Source organism: Ambystoma mexicanum, chromosome 4q, assembly GCF_040938575.1.
Source record: "Ambystoma mexicanum isolate Mex_15411 chromosome 4q, UKY_AmexF1_1, whole genome shotgun sequence".
NCBI lineage: Eukaryota > Metazoa > Chordata > Amphibia > Caudata > Ambystomatidae > Ambystoma > Ambystoma mexicanum.
The window spans coordinates 1,270,152,672-1,270,170,818 of NC_090928.1; the positions used below are offsets into that span (position 1 = coordinate 1,270,152,672).

Consider the following 18,147-nt stretch of genomic DNA (forward strand, 5'->3'; position numbering starts at 1 on the left):
ATCTTCTTGTGTAGCACTTAAACAAACCAAAGAACAACGTGAGGCGGTCAGATCCGAAAGCCACCACACAGCAAAGTCTTTTTTGGTTATTTCGACAAGCTGCATTTTATTTTTAACAAGGCAAGCAATTAATTCTTCACTGGTGTTAATGTGTGAAACTAGCTCCCAATAGTAGACTTTGGACAGGTTGGCACAATTGCCTGGAGCCTCATTTTGCCACGTCATACACTCATTGAGATTTCTCGGTTGGTGTCCTAGCAAGTGCATTTCATTATACTCCCAGTACTACATTTGGAATTTCTTTGTGAACGCTTCAGCCATATCTTCGCATGTCAATGTATTTTGACTTTTCCAAAGCTTGCACCGCTGCCATGCCATCAATAATTGCAACAGATCAGATCCTTTCACGTGGAGTGTTGGCAACTGCGTGTTGAGCGGTTATGCAGTGGTGGTGGGCTGGACTAAGATTCAAATCACTTTGCTTTTTTGCTGTCAAAGATGCACAGTTCCCATCATTAGACAGTGATCATGGTGCAGCAGAGAAGTCCCAGGTCTCTAGTGTCTCCTGCAAATCTACTGGACACTAATCTGGTTGCTAGTCAGGCAAATGGTGATCTGCCTGCTGTGACGGTCAGAAGGAGGACGCAGACTCTTTAAGGACATGGTGAACAGGCCTTATTAAATGATAGCCCGAAAGGCTTAGCTCTCCCTATGGCTATAGGGTGTTCCCTATGGCTATAGGGTGTTCCCTACCTAAAGAATCCCTAAGGTGCTCGTCAGTTGTCTGTTTCTCAGCGTCCAAAAAGAATCAGTCTAGCATCCAAAACTGTTATTTAAAAAAAATAAAGGTTTTTATTTATGCGTTATTGTTCAAAGAACTTTTCACATATTATGTTTTATATAATGCATACAGCATCTTAAAATACAATAATAAAAATGACAGTTCATTCAGTAAAACCAACGTTACAGCACAAATTGGTTAATATAACACTTACATGGATCATCTATTAATATCAGCAAGATAAAATCCGTAGTCCTCTAATTCTGCCTTAGTGATGAGTCATAACCCATTCAGCATCAAAACATGCATAGACTTAATCCCTTAATTCTTGGTGTACATGATATTTGTGAACACAATTCTAATATAAACAATGGACCACACCTTTTTTAAAATGTATTCTTGAAAACAATGTCTTCAATTGGTACTCATAAAAATTAAGCTATAGGGTGTACATGACAAATTCACTCGTATATAGCAATGTCAGACTAAATTGATGCAAACAAGTTTGTATACATTAAAAAAGGAAGAAATGGCAAACATATTTATACAAAGCCCAAAAGACAAAAGCTATTCGGCAGGGGGAAAGGATTGTCAGTACACAAACGCAAGTGAGTGCGTCTGGTCACGCACTTAATCTGACTGGCCCTGACTGAAAAAAGTACAGTTCACAATATTTGGACTAGATCTGGACAAGTTATGTTATGTTATGTTACTTTGCATTTATATAGCGCCTTATGTACCATTGGTATGGTGTGAAGGCGCTGGTAGGTTGAACGCCTTTGGGAACCGGAGTTCAAGTCAGTAGAGAGAGTCAAAGGTGCGTGTGTGCACCGGATATGTGTGCAGCTGGTGTGGCATTCGTGAAATAGCTGCTTCTTAGCGTTAGGTGTGGTGGTTGAGAGATCAAGAGTATGTGTTCGTTCTGGCAGGATTTATACAGATCGATTGAGGCTGCGTTATGCCTGAAGAGAACGCCTGGCTGGGGGGGGTGTAACCAGCAGTGTTTAGTTAGAGTGATGGGGAGTATGAGGCAGATGTTGGTATGAGAACAGCTATACCGAATGGTGTTGAGTATCTGTGTTCTAGTTGAATGGTGGTGTAAAGAAGAGAGTAAGCGTGGTGATGTGATATGATGGGTTACATGCTCTTTCAAACGTCCCATGCACTCCAAGCCATTCCATGTAAGTCGCGCAGTTCTATGCGCTCCAATCCGCTCCACGCACTCCAATCCGCTCCGTGTATTCTAGGTTGTTTTATGCACTCCATCCACGTATTTCACTGTACCATCCACATACGTCACCCGTTCCATCCGCTCTACGCACTCAGCGGCTCTACCTACTCATTCGCTCTAGACACTCATCCGGTCTACATGCTTCATGCTCTACGCACTCATCCACTCTATGCACTCATCCACTCACTCGTCTGCTCTACGCACTCGTCAGCTCTACGCACTCGTCCGCTCCACGCACTCGTCCGCTCCACGCACGCGTCCGCTCCACGCACGCGTCTACTTTCTGCCCTCTTTCGTTCTTACACACTCTTTCGTTCTTATACACTCCATCACGCTCCCCGCACTCATCACGCTCTATGCACTCATCCGCTCTATGCACTCATCCGCTCTACAAAGTCGTTCGCTCATACGCACTCATCCGCTCTACAAAGTCGTTCGCTCTGCGCACTCATCCGCTCTGCGCACTCATCCGCACTTCCACCCTTGTCCGCTCTACACCCTTGTCCATTCTATACACTCATCCGATCTACACACTCATCTGCTCAACGCATTCATCCGCTCAGCGCACTCATCCGTTCCACGCGGTTCATCCATGCCAACGATTTCATCCGCTCCATTCACTTTGTTCATTCATCATGGATTATCGATTCAGGCCATGTCACTTGTCATACGCACTGGATCCGTTCCATGCTCTCTATTTCATGCACTACACCCGTCTCATGTACTTGAATCGTCTATTCTGTACTTTCCATTTATGCCATGCACTCATACAGTTGGAGTCAACTGTCTGTGTACTCATCAGTCTCTTGTATTCATCTTTCCATCCTCTTCTCTTTATTCATTTCGCCCATTTTGTTCATTTTGTCCATTGCACTCGTTACATCCATTTCATTAATTTAAACCTCATTACTCTTTTCGTACGATTTATTCTTTTTATCCACTTCACTGCTTTGATCTACTTTATTCGTTCTATTCTGTTTGTCCTTTTAGTTTACATTAGCGGTTATTAGTTGTCGATTTCTCGCATGGATCATGATGTTGTATTGTTGTTTGTCTTATTGTTATTCTAGATCTAGTAGTTTGTTGAATTGGTGTCATTGAGATGCTGTTAGTCTGTTTGGGTTAGTTTCCGTACGGGTTGGTTTTAGGGGAAGTTTTCAGTAGTTTGCGGAAAGACATTAGATCTTCAGTTAGGCGGATGTGGGGTGGGAGTGCGTTCCACAGCGTGGGGGGCCAAGGCTGGAAGGAAGATCCACCTAACCTGACTGAGTTTGTTTTAGGCATGACTAGGAGGCCGGTTGAACTTGATCTTAGAGTACGTGGAGGGTGATAGGGTTTTAACTTGTCTTGAAGATATTGAGGTTCCGGTTTTATGAAATGCTCGATGAGAAATGCATAAGGTTTTGAAAGTCACCCTTCGGGCCACTGGAAGCCAGTGCAGAGTCTTAAGGGCTGGGGAGATGTGGTCTCTCGGGCCAAGCGCAAGTTGCAGTTTGGCTGCAGCGTTTTGTGCCCTTTGAAGTTTATTCAGTTGGTAAGCGTGGACTCCGAGGTAGAGGGAGTTAGCGTAGTCCAGTCTTGATATAACAACTGATTGGACTGCAGAGAGTCTGTTGGGAAAGGAAAGATATGGAAAGATGCGCCTAAGAGTTTTAAGGTGGTAGTGGCAGGACTTTGAGACGTTGTTTACTTGGCCCAAGAGTGTTAGGTCAGAGTCAAGGGTGCATCCAAGGCTTTTTACTGAATTAGAGGGAGTAGGAGAGTTGCCCATGGCGGCTGGCCAGGGTAGTGGGTGTGGAAGAAGTTCGGAGTTGCCACATACCATGATTTCAGTTTTAGAGGAGTTTAACAAGTGGTGGATTTGGGTCAGTGGATAAACAAGAAACCAGTGCTTAAATTATTAGAATTGGGGTTGGAAAATAATGAAAATTGGGTCTACGCTATCCGCCCTTGCAGTACCCTAGATTAACAAGTGGTTCAGGCTAGGTGTGGAGAGCAGACATGGCGTTTTCGGCAGAATATTCAGGTGATGGCTGCCTTCTTCAGGACGGAATATTGCTCATCAGCCCCTATGGTGTCACTTATAATAATCACTTGATGGCGTGAACTACCATCAGAGCTGCACTGTGTGGTAGACCGCTATAGCTACATGTCGAATGTTGGGCTGCTCAGAATGCACGAGGCAAATTGAAATAGCAGTTCTACAGTGATGAGGAACCGGATTTTGCATCTCGTAAAATTAGATGCTGCTGGGACTGGATACGTGCTGAAGGTGCGTGTAATATGCAGAAAAGGCTAGCGGTGCAGGCGAAACATCGACCTCAATGCGGAATCCGTGCTGAGCGAGACTAACAGAAGAAAGCTTGCATAGAACGGCAGTCAGAACGCACTGGTGAAAGATTCAGCTTGACGACAAACTTAGACCTGGTGAATGTAGTCTGAGATGCAACGCGCTCCCCCTCAGGTCAGATGAATGCCAGCATAGTTAGGGAAACTTGCCTCTTAGTCAATTGTACGCTCTAACTGAATGTGGATTTCTTGCCACATCTTGTAGAGTGCTATGTTCCTGGCCAAAAGGCAGATCTTCCAAAAAGAGTATGACTATCTCAATAGAGTTGTGCACAAATTTGGTCAGGTAAGCAGTGTATACAGAACGTAGCGATTTGCATTATGTATCTGCTCATTTCCTCTAGTAACTTGTTTATACACAGCCGGCACCCAATGTCCTCCTTGGGCACACCAGTTCTAGGACCAGTTACAGCCCGGGAGGGCAACTGATGTAAGCATATCAATGATATAAAGTTGAAGTGCAGGAGCAGGCGCCATCAACAGGTACTTTTGTGGACACAGATAATCACATTGGCTGCCCAAGTAATCAGAATACGTTTTTAAACTGGCTGAATGTTTATGGTTTACCCCCCAGTCCCATATTTGAAGTCTACCTGTGAGCTTCCTAATGAGCGTTTCAAAGTCATCCTCCCATGTGGGCACTCCAACCTATTGCCCTAAATATGTTATCATGTATCCTAGCGAATTCCCGCAAGGGATGTTCATCCTTGACTTTCATAAGGGGGGATCATGATAGCTAGTAAAGGAGATGAACATGACTTTAAAGCTTTGATATAAAGAGGCTCTTCTGTAAATGGAGATGGCCCGAAAATGACGTAAGGTCCGACTCTAACCTTAAAGCCTTGATAGGCATGTACTGCGGGAGCCCTAGGAGTCTTCTCCAGACTCTCCCTTCAATACTTTTTAGCCACCCAAACCACCCCAAAACGTACTATCTTAACCCATCCCTTATTTTAACAAAATAAAAGGCAGGAGAATGACTCCCATCCAGCACTAGTTTTCTTGATATATGTTCTTTTGTTTGGCAGCTCAGTTTTTATCGGTTCCAACAGTTCTTTTCTTACTGTAGACTGTTTATATCCCACTTTAGCCAAGTCTATATTCTGTTCAACTTTTTTAGTTGTATAGGCTATGTATGCTTTCACACCTTTGAAATTCTCTTTTCTTTATTTTACACCCTTCTGCTTTGCGTACCTCACAGGCTTTGGTTTCTTGGAGGATCTCTTTAGTCTCTCTCGCTTGTATTCACTTATAAGGTTTCTCTCTCTTTCATGTGGGTCCCTCTCTGGGAATGTTACTCTTTCTTTCTCTAGTTCACCAAAGTTCACATTTAATAGATGTACTCTATTTCTACTTTCCTCCCATTGATGAAATCTTGTTCTTCTCCATAAACTATCGCTCTTCACATTTGACAATGGTATTTCTTTTGTATTCAATTCCCCTTTACTGTGCATTATGGATATCGCACTTATTTGATCACAGTTCACATATAGTAACTATTCGTTTGTGATGGGATAAGGTATTTGTTCCGTGTTACTTTCGTCATTCTTCCTGTGCCTCTCAGGTCCCCAGTTACTTTCTCTCTTCTACAGAAACGGCCCTGGGACCCTTATGGGTCTGGCAGCATTTCAAGTTCTTTGCTGTACTTGCAAGCCGGTTTTCTCGGCATCCCGCACCTGCGGTCCACACACTTTTATTCTCTTTGGTGTCTCACCAGGGAGCTGTACTGTCTGCAGCAGTGTCCATCTGATGGTCCTGGGGTTGTTGCACAAGTCGGCTGCCCACCCTGACTCACCAGGGTCATGCCACCATTGATGCTCCTTTTTCACCAACGTTTCAGCACGCTGACAGTTCTACATTCGCCCACTTGCCTTGCCAGGCTTGCGTCCGCAGGGTACTTCCTCTCTGGTCATACTCATTGACCTTCCTTATATGACAAGTGTTTCCCTCTCAATCCACTCGTCTCAGTGATATGGTCAATTTCCATTAAAGAGATACTTCCTTTTTCGTGTGAAGAATAACATCCTTTAGCAACTTCTTCGGCGCAGTCTTTATGTTTTACAAGATTTGATAGTCCCATGTATCCCATTAGGCTTACTGGTTAGAGAGTTCCTCACAGGAATATGAGTCCTTCTCCCCAAAGGGGGAGTCTCTCCCGGTGAGATCCCACCTGCCTCAACCCCTAGGCAGAGTGCTGCGGCACAGCCTCACATCCCCAGCCTCACAGGGGTGGGGCTCCCCCTTGGGGCGGAGAGACAAATTCCATTGATTCGTCACACTGCTCTTAACTCCACAGTACCAGGCACTTGTTTTTATTTTCCTCTTGGCACTTGAACACAGATTTAGTTTGTTTTTCTTAATAGGATCCCAAAAATTCATGGCCCTAGTTTCAATGAAGGGTCTCTAGGCTTTGAGCTGGTCAATGATAGCAAGAGCATGGCGCTGGGCAACATATTTTTAATGCTCTCACTAAAAACTGCTTTGGTTGCAATGTTGACAGGCTCATGTTCATCATACGAAAACGCATTTCCAATCTGTTGAAGCTCAATAAGCAATTTGTTTATTGCAATAACATGCCCATTGACTTTTCCTTAAGAATTGCAAAGATGTTCGTGTGGTGCCGCTTGCTCCGGTATCCCCGTCAGGCAAGATCTATTCAGATATTTGGGCAATCCTGGTGCTATTAAAGTAGTGTGCAAGTGCTCTAGGGGGTGGTGCTATGCCTACGAAAACCACTAACCCTCAAATCATGCGCTTCATCAGCTCAATCAGCTCAGAATTGAATGTTTCTTTTCCACACAAGCGAGTTTTCCATTTTTATACTCTGCCCATATGGCAGGATCTGACTTTCAAAGCACTCATTCCTTCAGGATTGTGTGCCTTCATCCCAGGGTAACAAGGCACAGACATTTCTGAGGATTGCGTCCACGGATTACATTTGTGCATTTCAGTCACCGCATCTAACAGAGCCTATTACTTGCAATGAAGATTCCACCATTGCCATGTGATCACATTGTCTGTTCTGGACATTTATCAGCTCTTGATACATTTGATTTCTAATTCTTGTACTTTATTGAGATTTTTTGTACATATCGACGCTTCTTGAACACTTCCCGGTAGCAGGCACACAGCGCAACAGGTGTGCGTTTATAGGCTTCTTCGACACAACAAGTGTGTTTGCCTCTGAGGATTTCTTTCTACAGCGCTCGGACTTTACCAGACAGCACACATTTAAAAAATACCAGATGCATAAACTAAAGAGCTAATAGTACAAAGCAATGCCATACACATGTGAGGTTCACCCGAGCAGAAAATAAATCCATCATCGAGACACTCTTTCCTCACTGCATCCGCCTCTGATCTGCCATAGCATAGCTACATCAATTGGACAGGGATACAAATAGACACTTATGTATCGGTTACATGTGATAGAAACTGTTCCCCATTCCAGCCGCTTCCTTGCAGGATCTGCCAAAGCAGAGCTACACCAGTTGCACGGTTATAGAAAATGATTTTCATTGCATCGGCTTCTTTGTGCCGCCTGATTTTACACTGTCAGTGTTGAATTCATAGATCAAGATACCTTGCTACCAATTTATCCAAATAGATTCCTCCAGGTCACCCATTATACTAATCACTTGTGGATTACGGCAAGGATCCATCCTCTCCCCTTTGATCTTCAACCTTTACAAGAAACCGCTATCAACCCTCCTGGTGCCACAAAACATCCACATCCACCAATGCGCAGTTGACATACACACCGTTCTACCACAAGGTATCCTCTAGCAAAGACATCCACAGGCTCAAGGTCTGACTCACTTTGATTCAGTGCTGGATGTCCAGTGCTTGCCTTGTGCTCAACCCCCGCGACCCCAAGACCGAATTCTGACAGCTATCCAACACCTCCAAACATAGAGATCCAGACCTAGTTCTCTGTGATGAACTTCGAGGAATTCCCAGCCCAGCACAATACCTGCGCCAAGTCCTTTGGGTTCTACATCTACACGCACCTTACCTTCGAGAAGCACATTCCCTCTTGCAGAAAATCAAGCCCTTCAACTCAACCAACAGCTTCAGATCTACTTGGTCCTCTCCCACATGCATGGTGGCAATGCCATCTTGGAAGGCCTTCCAGTAACCACCCTGGAACCTCTGGGATGTATCCTACATGCTGCATCACGACTAAAAGAACTCTCCATATTTGTCCACATCACCCCAACCCTCATCAAACTAACCTGGCTTCTGCTGTAAACAAGTATCACCTTCAAATCCTACTACATCATCTATAAGCCCATCACCCCCAGTTACCTTCCTGAGAAACTCAATTGCCGATGTTTACGATCCACCAGAAGCAAGCACATGTGCAGACATGAACTCTGTTGGTGCAGAAAGGAAATAACCAGAAGACAGACCTTCTCGGTCTACCACCAGACTCTGCAATCTCCTCCCCATCAACATCAACGCTCTCCTCACTTCTACATTACAGGAAGGAGTTCAAACACCTTCTCTTCAAGGAATGGCTCCTCCCCAACAGCTAGAACCATGCATCCTCCACCTAACTGAGACTGGGCGATCTGTTCACCCTCTATTTCCTCCTCTGATTGCTTGTAGATCCCTTGCTGTCAAACTGCCTGCAATCCGCCTCCCTGTTTGCTCCCTGGCAATGATCACTTGCGATCTGATTCCGCCAACGTGTCCTTCCGCCAATGACTTGTAAAATGCTCAGTTGCTTCTCTGAGAAACCGAAAGGGTATTCGCAATCCTACTCACGCTGGATCCTCTTCTCAGGTGGCCAGGGAAAAGCCATCACTTTTGAATCCCGACCCTCGGGGTGGAGAAGCGAGCGAGGATCACCTGGGTGAAGGGTCCTTGGGGATTGGGGTACCCTTAGGCGGGACATGGTATCCCCTTTCACCGGTTGAGGAACAACCTAGCCATCCCTCGGCCTTTGTAGGTTGCTGTGGAACAGCTCCATGCATTTCCCCACATTTAACCTCAGTCAATACTGAGATGAGGAAGAGGAGACTAAGAGTAATGAACACTCGAGCTTTATTTCACCACTTTGGCACTGGGACAAGGAAGATGCCTGCAGAGTACTGTGAGAGTCAGGCATATCCCTTTAACTATGGCCAGGCAAGTCTGGTGGCGAGTCCACATCTGCAACGTGTTGAAGGGTTGCAGGTGTCTAAAGAGAGGCCAGGGAAACAACATGAGAAACAACAGGGAGGCCTGTGTGGAAGCTACCAGCAGGGGGCCCGTGTCGTGAGAAGGCAGCCATGGTGGGGCATACAAGGAAGTCAGGAGCTGGCCAATACCCAGGAAGACTGTGGAGGCCCAGGCCAGGTGGATCGTGGGATTGCCGCAGGAGTAGGAGTATCCATGCTGGGCTGTGTGTAGCAGCACCTGCGAGCGAGCAAGAAGAAAGGGACCCCGTCCGAGTGGAGCACGAGGCGGAGACGACGTCATGGGCTGCAGAGCTCCAGGAGTGCAAGCAGGGCTCGCAGAGCTGGGCCATCGACCAGCAAATCAACACGAAGGCAGCTGGAGAAGACACCAAAGACCACTGAGTACCGGGGGCGTCACTCTGAGCCGGGGCGCCTCTAGAGCACTGCGTATAAGTAACGCAGTGCTGTACAAGTCTTATTGTATGTGTTGGGATGGAAATGAGTATATGCCAACATTTAGTATCTTTCAGAGGAATGCGCCCTGGAAGAGCGCGAGACAATTATCTGCGCAGTGCCCATTCATCACCACTAAGCTGCCAGCAGGTCTCTAACCCCCACCCAGACAGCCTAAAGCTAGCCCCACACCACTGACCTGACCCCCACACCACTGTCCCGACCCCCACATCACTGACCCAACCCCCACACACCTGCATTCCAGGATAAGCGAGCAGCCCCCCTGTCCTAGCATAAACCAAGCGACCATAAAAGATCTAAGCACGCGCAACTGTTTCACCCCTCAGCATAAAATGCATCCTTTGTAACACGAGGTACAGGGAGGGATAAATTATAGATCAAACCCAGGGTGGAGACCTTGGGTGCGAGAGGAGCGGTATCAACGAAGCCCAGAATGTGTGGGTCAGTGCGACTATTTCATACTCCCTTCCTCCGGGCACCATTCCTCGAGCCGCCCAGGTGCATGCCACAGTTATGTAGTATTAGGCTCAGTGTGCTAGGTTAGATGTAACATTGTATTTTATGAGCGATCTGACCTTCACCAGACAAGGGGAGCCAAGCTGACCCACGTGGAGCCTGACGGACGGCGGAAGAACCAACCAATTGTAGCCTGGCATCCCATATGTAACAGAATTATGTATACTGTCCACCCAATGAAATGTGCTAGTCTAGACCATATACGTGGTGTCATCTGTGATGATTGGGTCCCTTATAACGCACGGTCATGTCTTCTGGAGTCAGCACAATCTCAAGCAGCAGAGCCCTTTGCTGATACTTTGTATTCTGTACAATGAAACCTTTTTATCCTTGCAAGCTAGCTCCTGGCTTAATATCCCTAGAGGGTTGTATTCACTCTGTAGTGTTAGCAGGGACTTGCCTTCACATGCCGAACAAATGAAACCTTGAAACCAAGTTAAAATACATCTATTGAATACTGAACTGAATGAACATTGGAACTTAAGCCAAAGTAGTCATATTGAGTACATAACTTTATATTTTATGGGCAAAGCTAAGGCTGAACAGAGGCCAAGAGGAAAGTGCCAGTTTGAAAAGCATTATGCAGAAAATATAACTCGGGAAAGGTAATCTTGAGACTTTGTAAACTTTCTTCAACTTGAGGAAGGGAAGCAGAAAAGGAAGCTAAGAGGTGGAAGAAACTCAGAACTTTGTTTTCATCACCATTTCTTTGATTATTGACATCCCTACACACCGTTTAGCTTTAGTTGTGAGGGCAAGGATAGGTTTCAGACACAGGGACACTTTTCAGTTGAACTCTGTGACCCAGTCTTTCCGGTACAAAAGTAACAGCCTTTACCACCATCCCATTCACATCCCCAACCTCTTTTTCTTTTTACAGAACTATGCAGAGCGAGGACAACATTAATAGTAGACGGGCACATTACAAGACCACTTCACCTTTACTTAACATTGTTAGTTACTGTACAGGATGGTAGACTCCCAAATATGTCAACACATTTCATTTTGAATCTGTTCCACAAATATGTTTGGTTATGTTTTCCATACAGGTATTGTTATTTGGCATTTGTATAGTGCTTTTTACCATTGTTATGATTCCAAAGCGCTGTGGGTTGAACCCCCTCTGGGACCACAGTCCATATCAGTGGAGAGAGTATTTTGTGTGCAGCTAGAACACAATGGGTAATGTGTAGCTGCATATTAGTGCTAGTTGTGGTGCGGTGGCTGTGTAAGGGCAGTAGAATGTGTGCATTAAGACCAATGGACTATGGTATCTGCATTCTGGTGGCATTGGTGCTTGAGGCCAACGTTATGTGTGCAGCTAGGCCAAATTATTCGAGGGGTGTAGCTGCGTAGTAATTGTTTACTGGTGCAGAGGCAAGAGTTGGCATAGGGCTGTGTTTGAGTGTTTGTCTGTTTACCAGGGGGACCTTTTTTCTGTTCAGCTTCCAGTGTCCGTCAAGGGCGGGGAATCTTCCTGTATCTTGATGGGTCAAATTGTTTGGTGAAGACTGATGGGTAGTGACGAGGATATCAGTCCCAAAATGAATGTTCTTACTGCACAGCTGCTAGCGCTACCCTCGGTCGGCAGTTTGTTAAATCGCATCGCCGATAGGTGTTTCTGCTTGGACAGATCCAGATCATCACGATTAGCAATAGATAGGTGCTAGAACGTTACTTGCTATAGTTCTTAGGGTATTCCAGATGTGTAGGATTTGCTAATGGTAGACCCTGGTTTGATAGCATAGTGCATATGACTATTCTCCCTAATTCTATCCAAGTGTGACACATACTAAACTCCTCAATTGGAGGCCCAACAATGAATGCAAGCCACCTAAATTTGAGATGTCTGGATAGAGGTAGAACACCTACGGCTGGGACACAAAAGTAAAATAAAATCACCTAAAGGTTGTTACAAAGAAGTAATATTTACTAGCTGGCTAATGGTTATGTAGGTTAGGCAGGGTTTTTGGAATACAGTGACTGCTGTACTCCCCACCCAGACCACATTTACCTTGTCAGTCGCTGCTGGTTGAGGGCTGGCTACTGGCCTCCAAGGCAAACTCGGGCCACACAGACTGGATGTCAAGAAAGGCAAGTGAAATGAAGTCCCCATTGGGGCAGCTGGTATGATGGGCAGAACACGTATGCAAGTTATTGGCTTTGGCACTTCTTGCAATGTTTGACTGAAAAGCATCCAGGTTGGAACAAACGCAGGATAAAAACTTGTTTCCCTAGGTTCATTCTGGCAGTTTTACCTCTGCATCATCTGTCCTGCTGGCATATTCTGTGCTCCCAACATTCAAAGTAGTAGAATTTGCAATACTTCCAGTTGTGTGTAAAACCCCTGCCCAGTCGACCGCTCGAAAGGATTTCAAAACATTAGCTCTTCTGTTAACATCAGATTTATTTTAAACTCTTTGGCTTTAGGAGAGTTGGGCCATTGTAGGAGGGGAAGCCGCCTGTCATGTAGCAGGGTAGCATCTGTATGAACAAGTCAGAATGTTTGCATTCTACAATGTTTGGAATGTAATTCCTCTTTGCATGACGTTCTTGATAACAAATCATCACAGTTGCATGACTGGTTCCCTTTCCATCAGGTGTGTACTGTGATGAATCCTGCGGAGTACAAACAGAATCCCAGCCTAAATTCTCCTCCCAGGCGGCCAGGGGAAGGCAGCCATTACCTGATCCTAACCCTGGGGGTGGTAGTGGCCGGGTGGATCACCTGGGAGTAGAAGGGACCAAAGTGAGTGGGAGGGCTCCTCTAGGAGAGACACAGTAGTCCTCTTCTCTGGAGGAAAAGACTTCAATAGTGCCAGAACACTTGATGGCCTGTTGTCGGAGTCAGGCTCACCTTTCCGACAACATCCAAAATATTAGTAATGAAAATCCTTATGCTCACTCTAAGAATGGAGCATGTCAAGATCAGAACATCAATACCATTACTTCTGAGAAAGGGGATTTCTCCTTTGGGTTGAGTTGTGAAATTAGGGACCAACCTTTGGTGTCCTTAAAACCCTCATCTGAAGGTGTGTTCTATAAGCAGAGTGATTTAGATACCGAAAGAGGTGATAAATAGAAGATTAAGAATGTTGGGGACTCAAGTCCCATAATGCCAGAAGTACTGGTATGGGAAGAGGGACTCTGAGGCACAGAACTGCAGTTTGCAGTCTAGTGTTCTGGACAAAGTACACCGGAGCAGAAATTTTGACTAAATTCCCCTCAGGTGCAGATGAAGAGGAGTAGTAGCAGGAGAAGTTATCAAAGACTGCGTCTGCTGCAGGGGCAGAGAGCCGAGGACGCTGGGACCACCGCCATATCGGTAGCAGGTGGTGGTGCTCAATCAATCAATTCACTTTATTCAGCCTTTAGGCCATCAACGTACATCCTAGCAATACATTTCAAGAGAGTTATTACAACAATTCCAAGAAGAAAGGAAGAAAACAAGGTGGAAAACCACACCCTTATTGGATGCCACAGAACAAATCTCTCTCTCAAAGGTTCAGTGCCACCGACCGTGCCACTTTTAACTCCTGAATCTCTAGGGGCCCAAAGGGGCAAGGTTCTCCCCAGATACAAAACCATTACTAGTGGAGATACCAGGGAGGGCTGCAAGACCAGAATTGGGGTTGGGCTAGCTACAATCCCACTTCTTCGGGTACGCCAGTACCATTTACATTTTCTCAAAACATCCCTTGCCATATGTCCTTCCCTAAAGACCAATTTGACGGCGTGAACAGGATTTTCATTAGTCAATCTAGTGCACTCCACCATGGTGTCTTGGTCACAAAAGCACAGTCCCCGACATAATGCAGCCAATGGAGGCATTTGTTCAGAAGGGCATCCCTTGGTTCTCTTCCATCAAGGGGCAGTTTTGGTACCCCATGAAGAAACAGTGGCTCTTCTAGGCCCTTCGTGGGAATTATGCATGGGCAGGAGCCTCCCAGGGCAAAGATTATGTGCATTGGTTGCCCTCCCAACGGTACTCTGGATACCCAAGTTCCTCAGTGCATGGTCGTCCAAAGGTGGGGACATAAACACAAGGGTAGGGACCTTGGGGGGCTCTGTTGACTATTTAAATTCTCCCTCATTTGCAGATCAAGAGGAGTGGTAGCAGTCGTAGCAGGAGAAGTTATCAGAGACCGTTTATGCTGAAGGGGCAGAGAGCCGAGGACGCCGGGACCACTGCGTATGGCAGGTGATGGTGCTGAGAGAGTCGTGAGAAGAAGCCCAAGCTGCACAGGTCGGGAAGCGCTGCTGGTGCCGGTTACCCCACGGGAGAGAAGCACTCTCCGCGTCTTGTGCTGTCTGGTGGCTGGCAAGCACAGGGAAGCAAGAGGAGCAACGTGGGCTCTTGTTCAGTAAGGCGCGAATCACAGGACTGCAACCAGAGCCGTCAGCTCCGAAACCAAAAAACAGAGAAGGACTGGCAGCGGGATACACTGATGCGCAGCGAGAAACCGGTGAGTTGGCTTCTGACAGCTAATCCAGGGGCGCTCTGTTGTAAACCGATAGAACATTTGATACAGAACTAATCAAAGAAAGGGTTTTTGGCCTAAAACCTATATGAAAAGGAAACAAGAGGAGATAGTTTAAAACTATCACTACCCAAGTAACAGAAGAGCAGTCTTTAAGAAAGACAGCCTACCACTGCCCAAGGAAAGAGGGGCAGTATTGAACCCAAAGTATAAGCACCATTGCCAATGTAAAGAGGGGGCAATATGTGCTACTGACAAAAACTAGCATTGCCTAAGCCAAAGAGGGGTAAACTGGAAGTAAAAGGGAAAACCGCTTTATTGAAGAGAAAAACTTGAATGAAAGATGTCATTAACAATTACTTGGTGTGATAGTGAAAACCCGACGGTGGAAGGAAAGTGGCCCTCTTTGTGGAGAGGTGCAAGGAGGAGAGGAATGCAACCTGAATTGCATGTGGCCAATCAATCGGTGAAACAAACAGTTCCAATGGATGTTGTATCCTTTTGGAAGAAATTGTGAATTGTACTGTTATTGAAAGTCAAAGACTTTGATGTTTGAAGTAAACCACACCACAGAGTACTTCCAGTAGTGTTAGGAGGTTTGTTCTGGCAGAAGAGTACACCGGGAAAGGGATTGTTAGCGGTAGTACTGGCAGGTTAGAGGACCAGGAAAGACATTTAAGTACTACATTGTGGTGAAAGGTTGTGGTGGAAAGAAAGTGGCAAATCCATTAATGTGTGTGAGGAACTGTGGTGAAACCATCCTGATGAAAACCTTGTTGTGCATAAAGAAAAAGGGTCTAGTAGTTTTTTTTATCAAGAGAAGAGAAATCATATTGAAAAATTAATTTGAAGACTGAAGACAAATACTTTTTTGTTTGATAAACAAAAGCCTGTGGAAACTTTGTGATGAACTTTGCTTGATTATAAGACAATCAAGATGCCAAGTGAAACCCTCTACAAGTAGTAAAGGAACTTTGTGTTGGAAACAGAGAACTTGACTATTAGAAGAAACCTTCGTGTTACCTTTTGAAACAGAACCAGATTATTGGAGTGAACTTTATCCACTGGATAGGGGATCCGACCATTGGTTACAAGACTATTTGGTTCTCATTATTATTTTTGGATCAGAACAGCCATATAAATACCTGAAATGTTTTGTTGCATGTAGAAGTGTGAGGAACAGATCCCTTTGTATGTTGGAGTGTTTTCCTTTTGTCTTAATTACCCAAGTTCGCTTAGGGAAAGAAAGACGTTTATCACACCCTTTTAAGTTAATAAAATGGCTACTTGTGAAAAACCTCCATCAAGTTGTCTGCCTTGCATTTCTGAACCCTCATAGCCCTCCAGGAAGTTCAATTCCTCTGCAGCACAGAACATAAATCTTCACAAGGTTGACTGGTACACATACTCCCTCCATCATATTCATGCAGATGGATAGAACTTCCTCAACTAAAGTCGTCTCAAGCCAGAGAAGTTTATTCTAGTCAGTCGTGAAACCCAAGTCATGCATTACTACAACAAGAATTAGCTGCAAGTTTTGGAATATACTGTTCAGAAAACAGCAGCCTCAAGTGGAAGTTAATGTGTGTGTCTTAACTTTACAAAAGCTAAGGCACCGTCCGAGACCTGCGTTTCTGTTAGGCGCTTATATATGTTTGTGATAAATATAATCTTGCAAATCATCAATCATTCTCCTCCCACCTAGACACCACTGAAAAAGGAGAATACTTCTTGTGGTAGTGCTTTGGCAACTTTTTCATACATGGTGCAACTTGTGAATGTCTACTTCCCCTCGGCCAGGATGGTATTCCAGAGCCATTTAGAAGCAAGATATAGAGCCTTTATATGAAAGTTCATATTACGACTTGCCTCTGCATGTGAAAGCCCACCATCATTACCTGATTTCAAAGAAATACGGTTTGATTGGTTCTGGGGATTGCTAAAAGCTACGTCCATGGAAAGAAAATGTGTGTTCAATAAGTATTTTCAGGGATTGTGTGGTCACATTTGTCTCCAACACCTAAAGAGAGATAGATTTCTGGGTAGCTGCACTCATCTGCCACAGTGACGACCTTGCCTTCCAAAGGGGCCTCTGATAACAGTCAATGAATTCTGCCTGACACAATGGCAGACTCATTGGGCTTTTAGGGGATGGTTTCTGAACTTGTGTGCCCATTTTTCACATAGCATTCTTTGTGATAGGACATGTCATATGTGTGAACATCCTTTTGACTGATGAGCCCACTGACTCATCTTCACTTTCAATTGGCCATTTCCACTGAACTGAGCAGAATCACTACTCTTCAGTGGCAACAGTGTGCACAGGAAGCCACCTAGCTTCAGCACTATCGCAACCGAAGCAGGCCTATTTTTCTAATTGCCTACCGTTACTTCAGGATCAGGTGTGTCATGAAGAACCACCGATGGGTACACATCGCTGCTTTACAATGCTGGACCCCCCCCACCCCCCCATATCCAAGGCTGTCTCACCTGCCGCCGCGATCGCAAGGCACACTCCTCCAGCGTCTCGGCCGCTTCGTTCTTGCCCTGGCGCCGGTACAGGGCACCCAGGTTCCGCAGGGTGGTGTTCACTGTTGGGCTGTGGAGAAGGGACGCACACGGTAAGACAGAGGACGAGGGAAAGGGCAGGGCACAGGCGCTTTACAGAATACCGATCACTCACTTCTAAACAAGGACAGCTGCGGAACTAAGTTGCTTCACTTCTTGACCTTATTAAACGTTTCTAGAAAAGCGCTGCATTTGCCCTTACGCAATTTCAGATTCCTGTCGAAAGCATGGGTATTTACATAGCGCCTAACAACAGTTTAAGCACTACATAAAAGCTGGACATTCGCATATGCCTCGGCCGAGTAGCTTCAACACAAGTGGTCTTGTTCCTTACGTACCTGATGACTTTACAGGCCTTGTACCAGCCACCGTACTCTGCATAGGGGGCACTGTCTCTGTGTTTGCCCTGCAAGGGAGACAAAAATAGCAGGTCATAAGCGATGGCTTACCTGAGGGGGCCACCTGGTCAGACATCACACTGAATTCTCCTCACACTGGTCAGACATCGCCACCCCACCATGAGAGACCTAGTCTACAGACCAAAACCAGGAGCCCTGAATATCAGATTATGTCATTTGTTAC

The 18,147-nt window shown here is 45.5% G+C and overlaps 1 protein-coding gene across 5 annotated transcripts in view; it reads right to left on the minus strand.

The window, feature by feature from the left end:
- The window catches only part of KLC4 (kinesin light chain 4), a 620,713-nt gene that overhangs the window by 180,317 nt on the left and 422,249 nt on the right, over positions 1-18,147 (minus strand). For all 5 annotated transcript variants that reach the window (XM_069608885.1, XM_069608886.1, XM_069608887.1 and 2 more), the window contains exons 11-12: positions 17,904-17,971; positions 17,488-17,596 (exon numbers count right to left, since the gene is read on the minus strand). In XM_069608885.1, the coding sequence (XP_069464986.1) occupies positions 17,488-17,596; positions 17,904-17,971 (177 nt within the window). The remainder of the gene's footprint in view (positions 1-17,487; positions 17,597-17,903; positions 17,972-18,147) is intronic.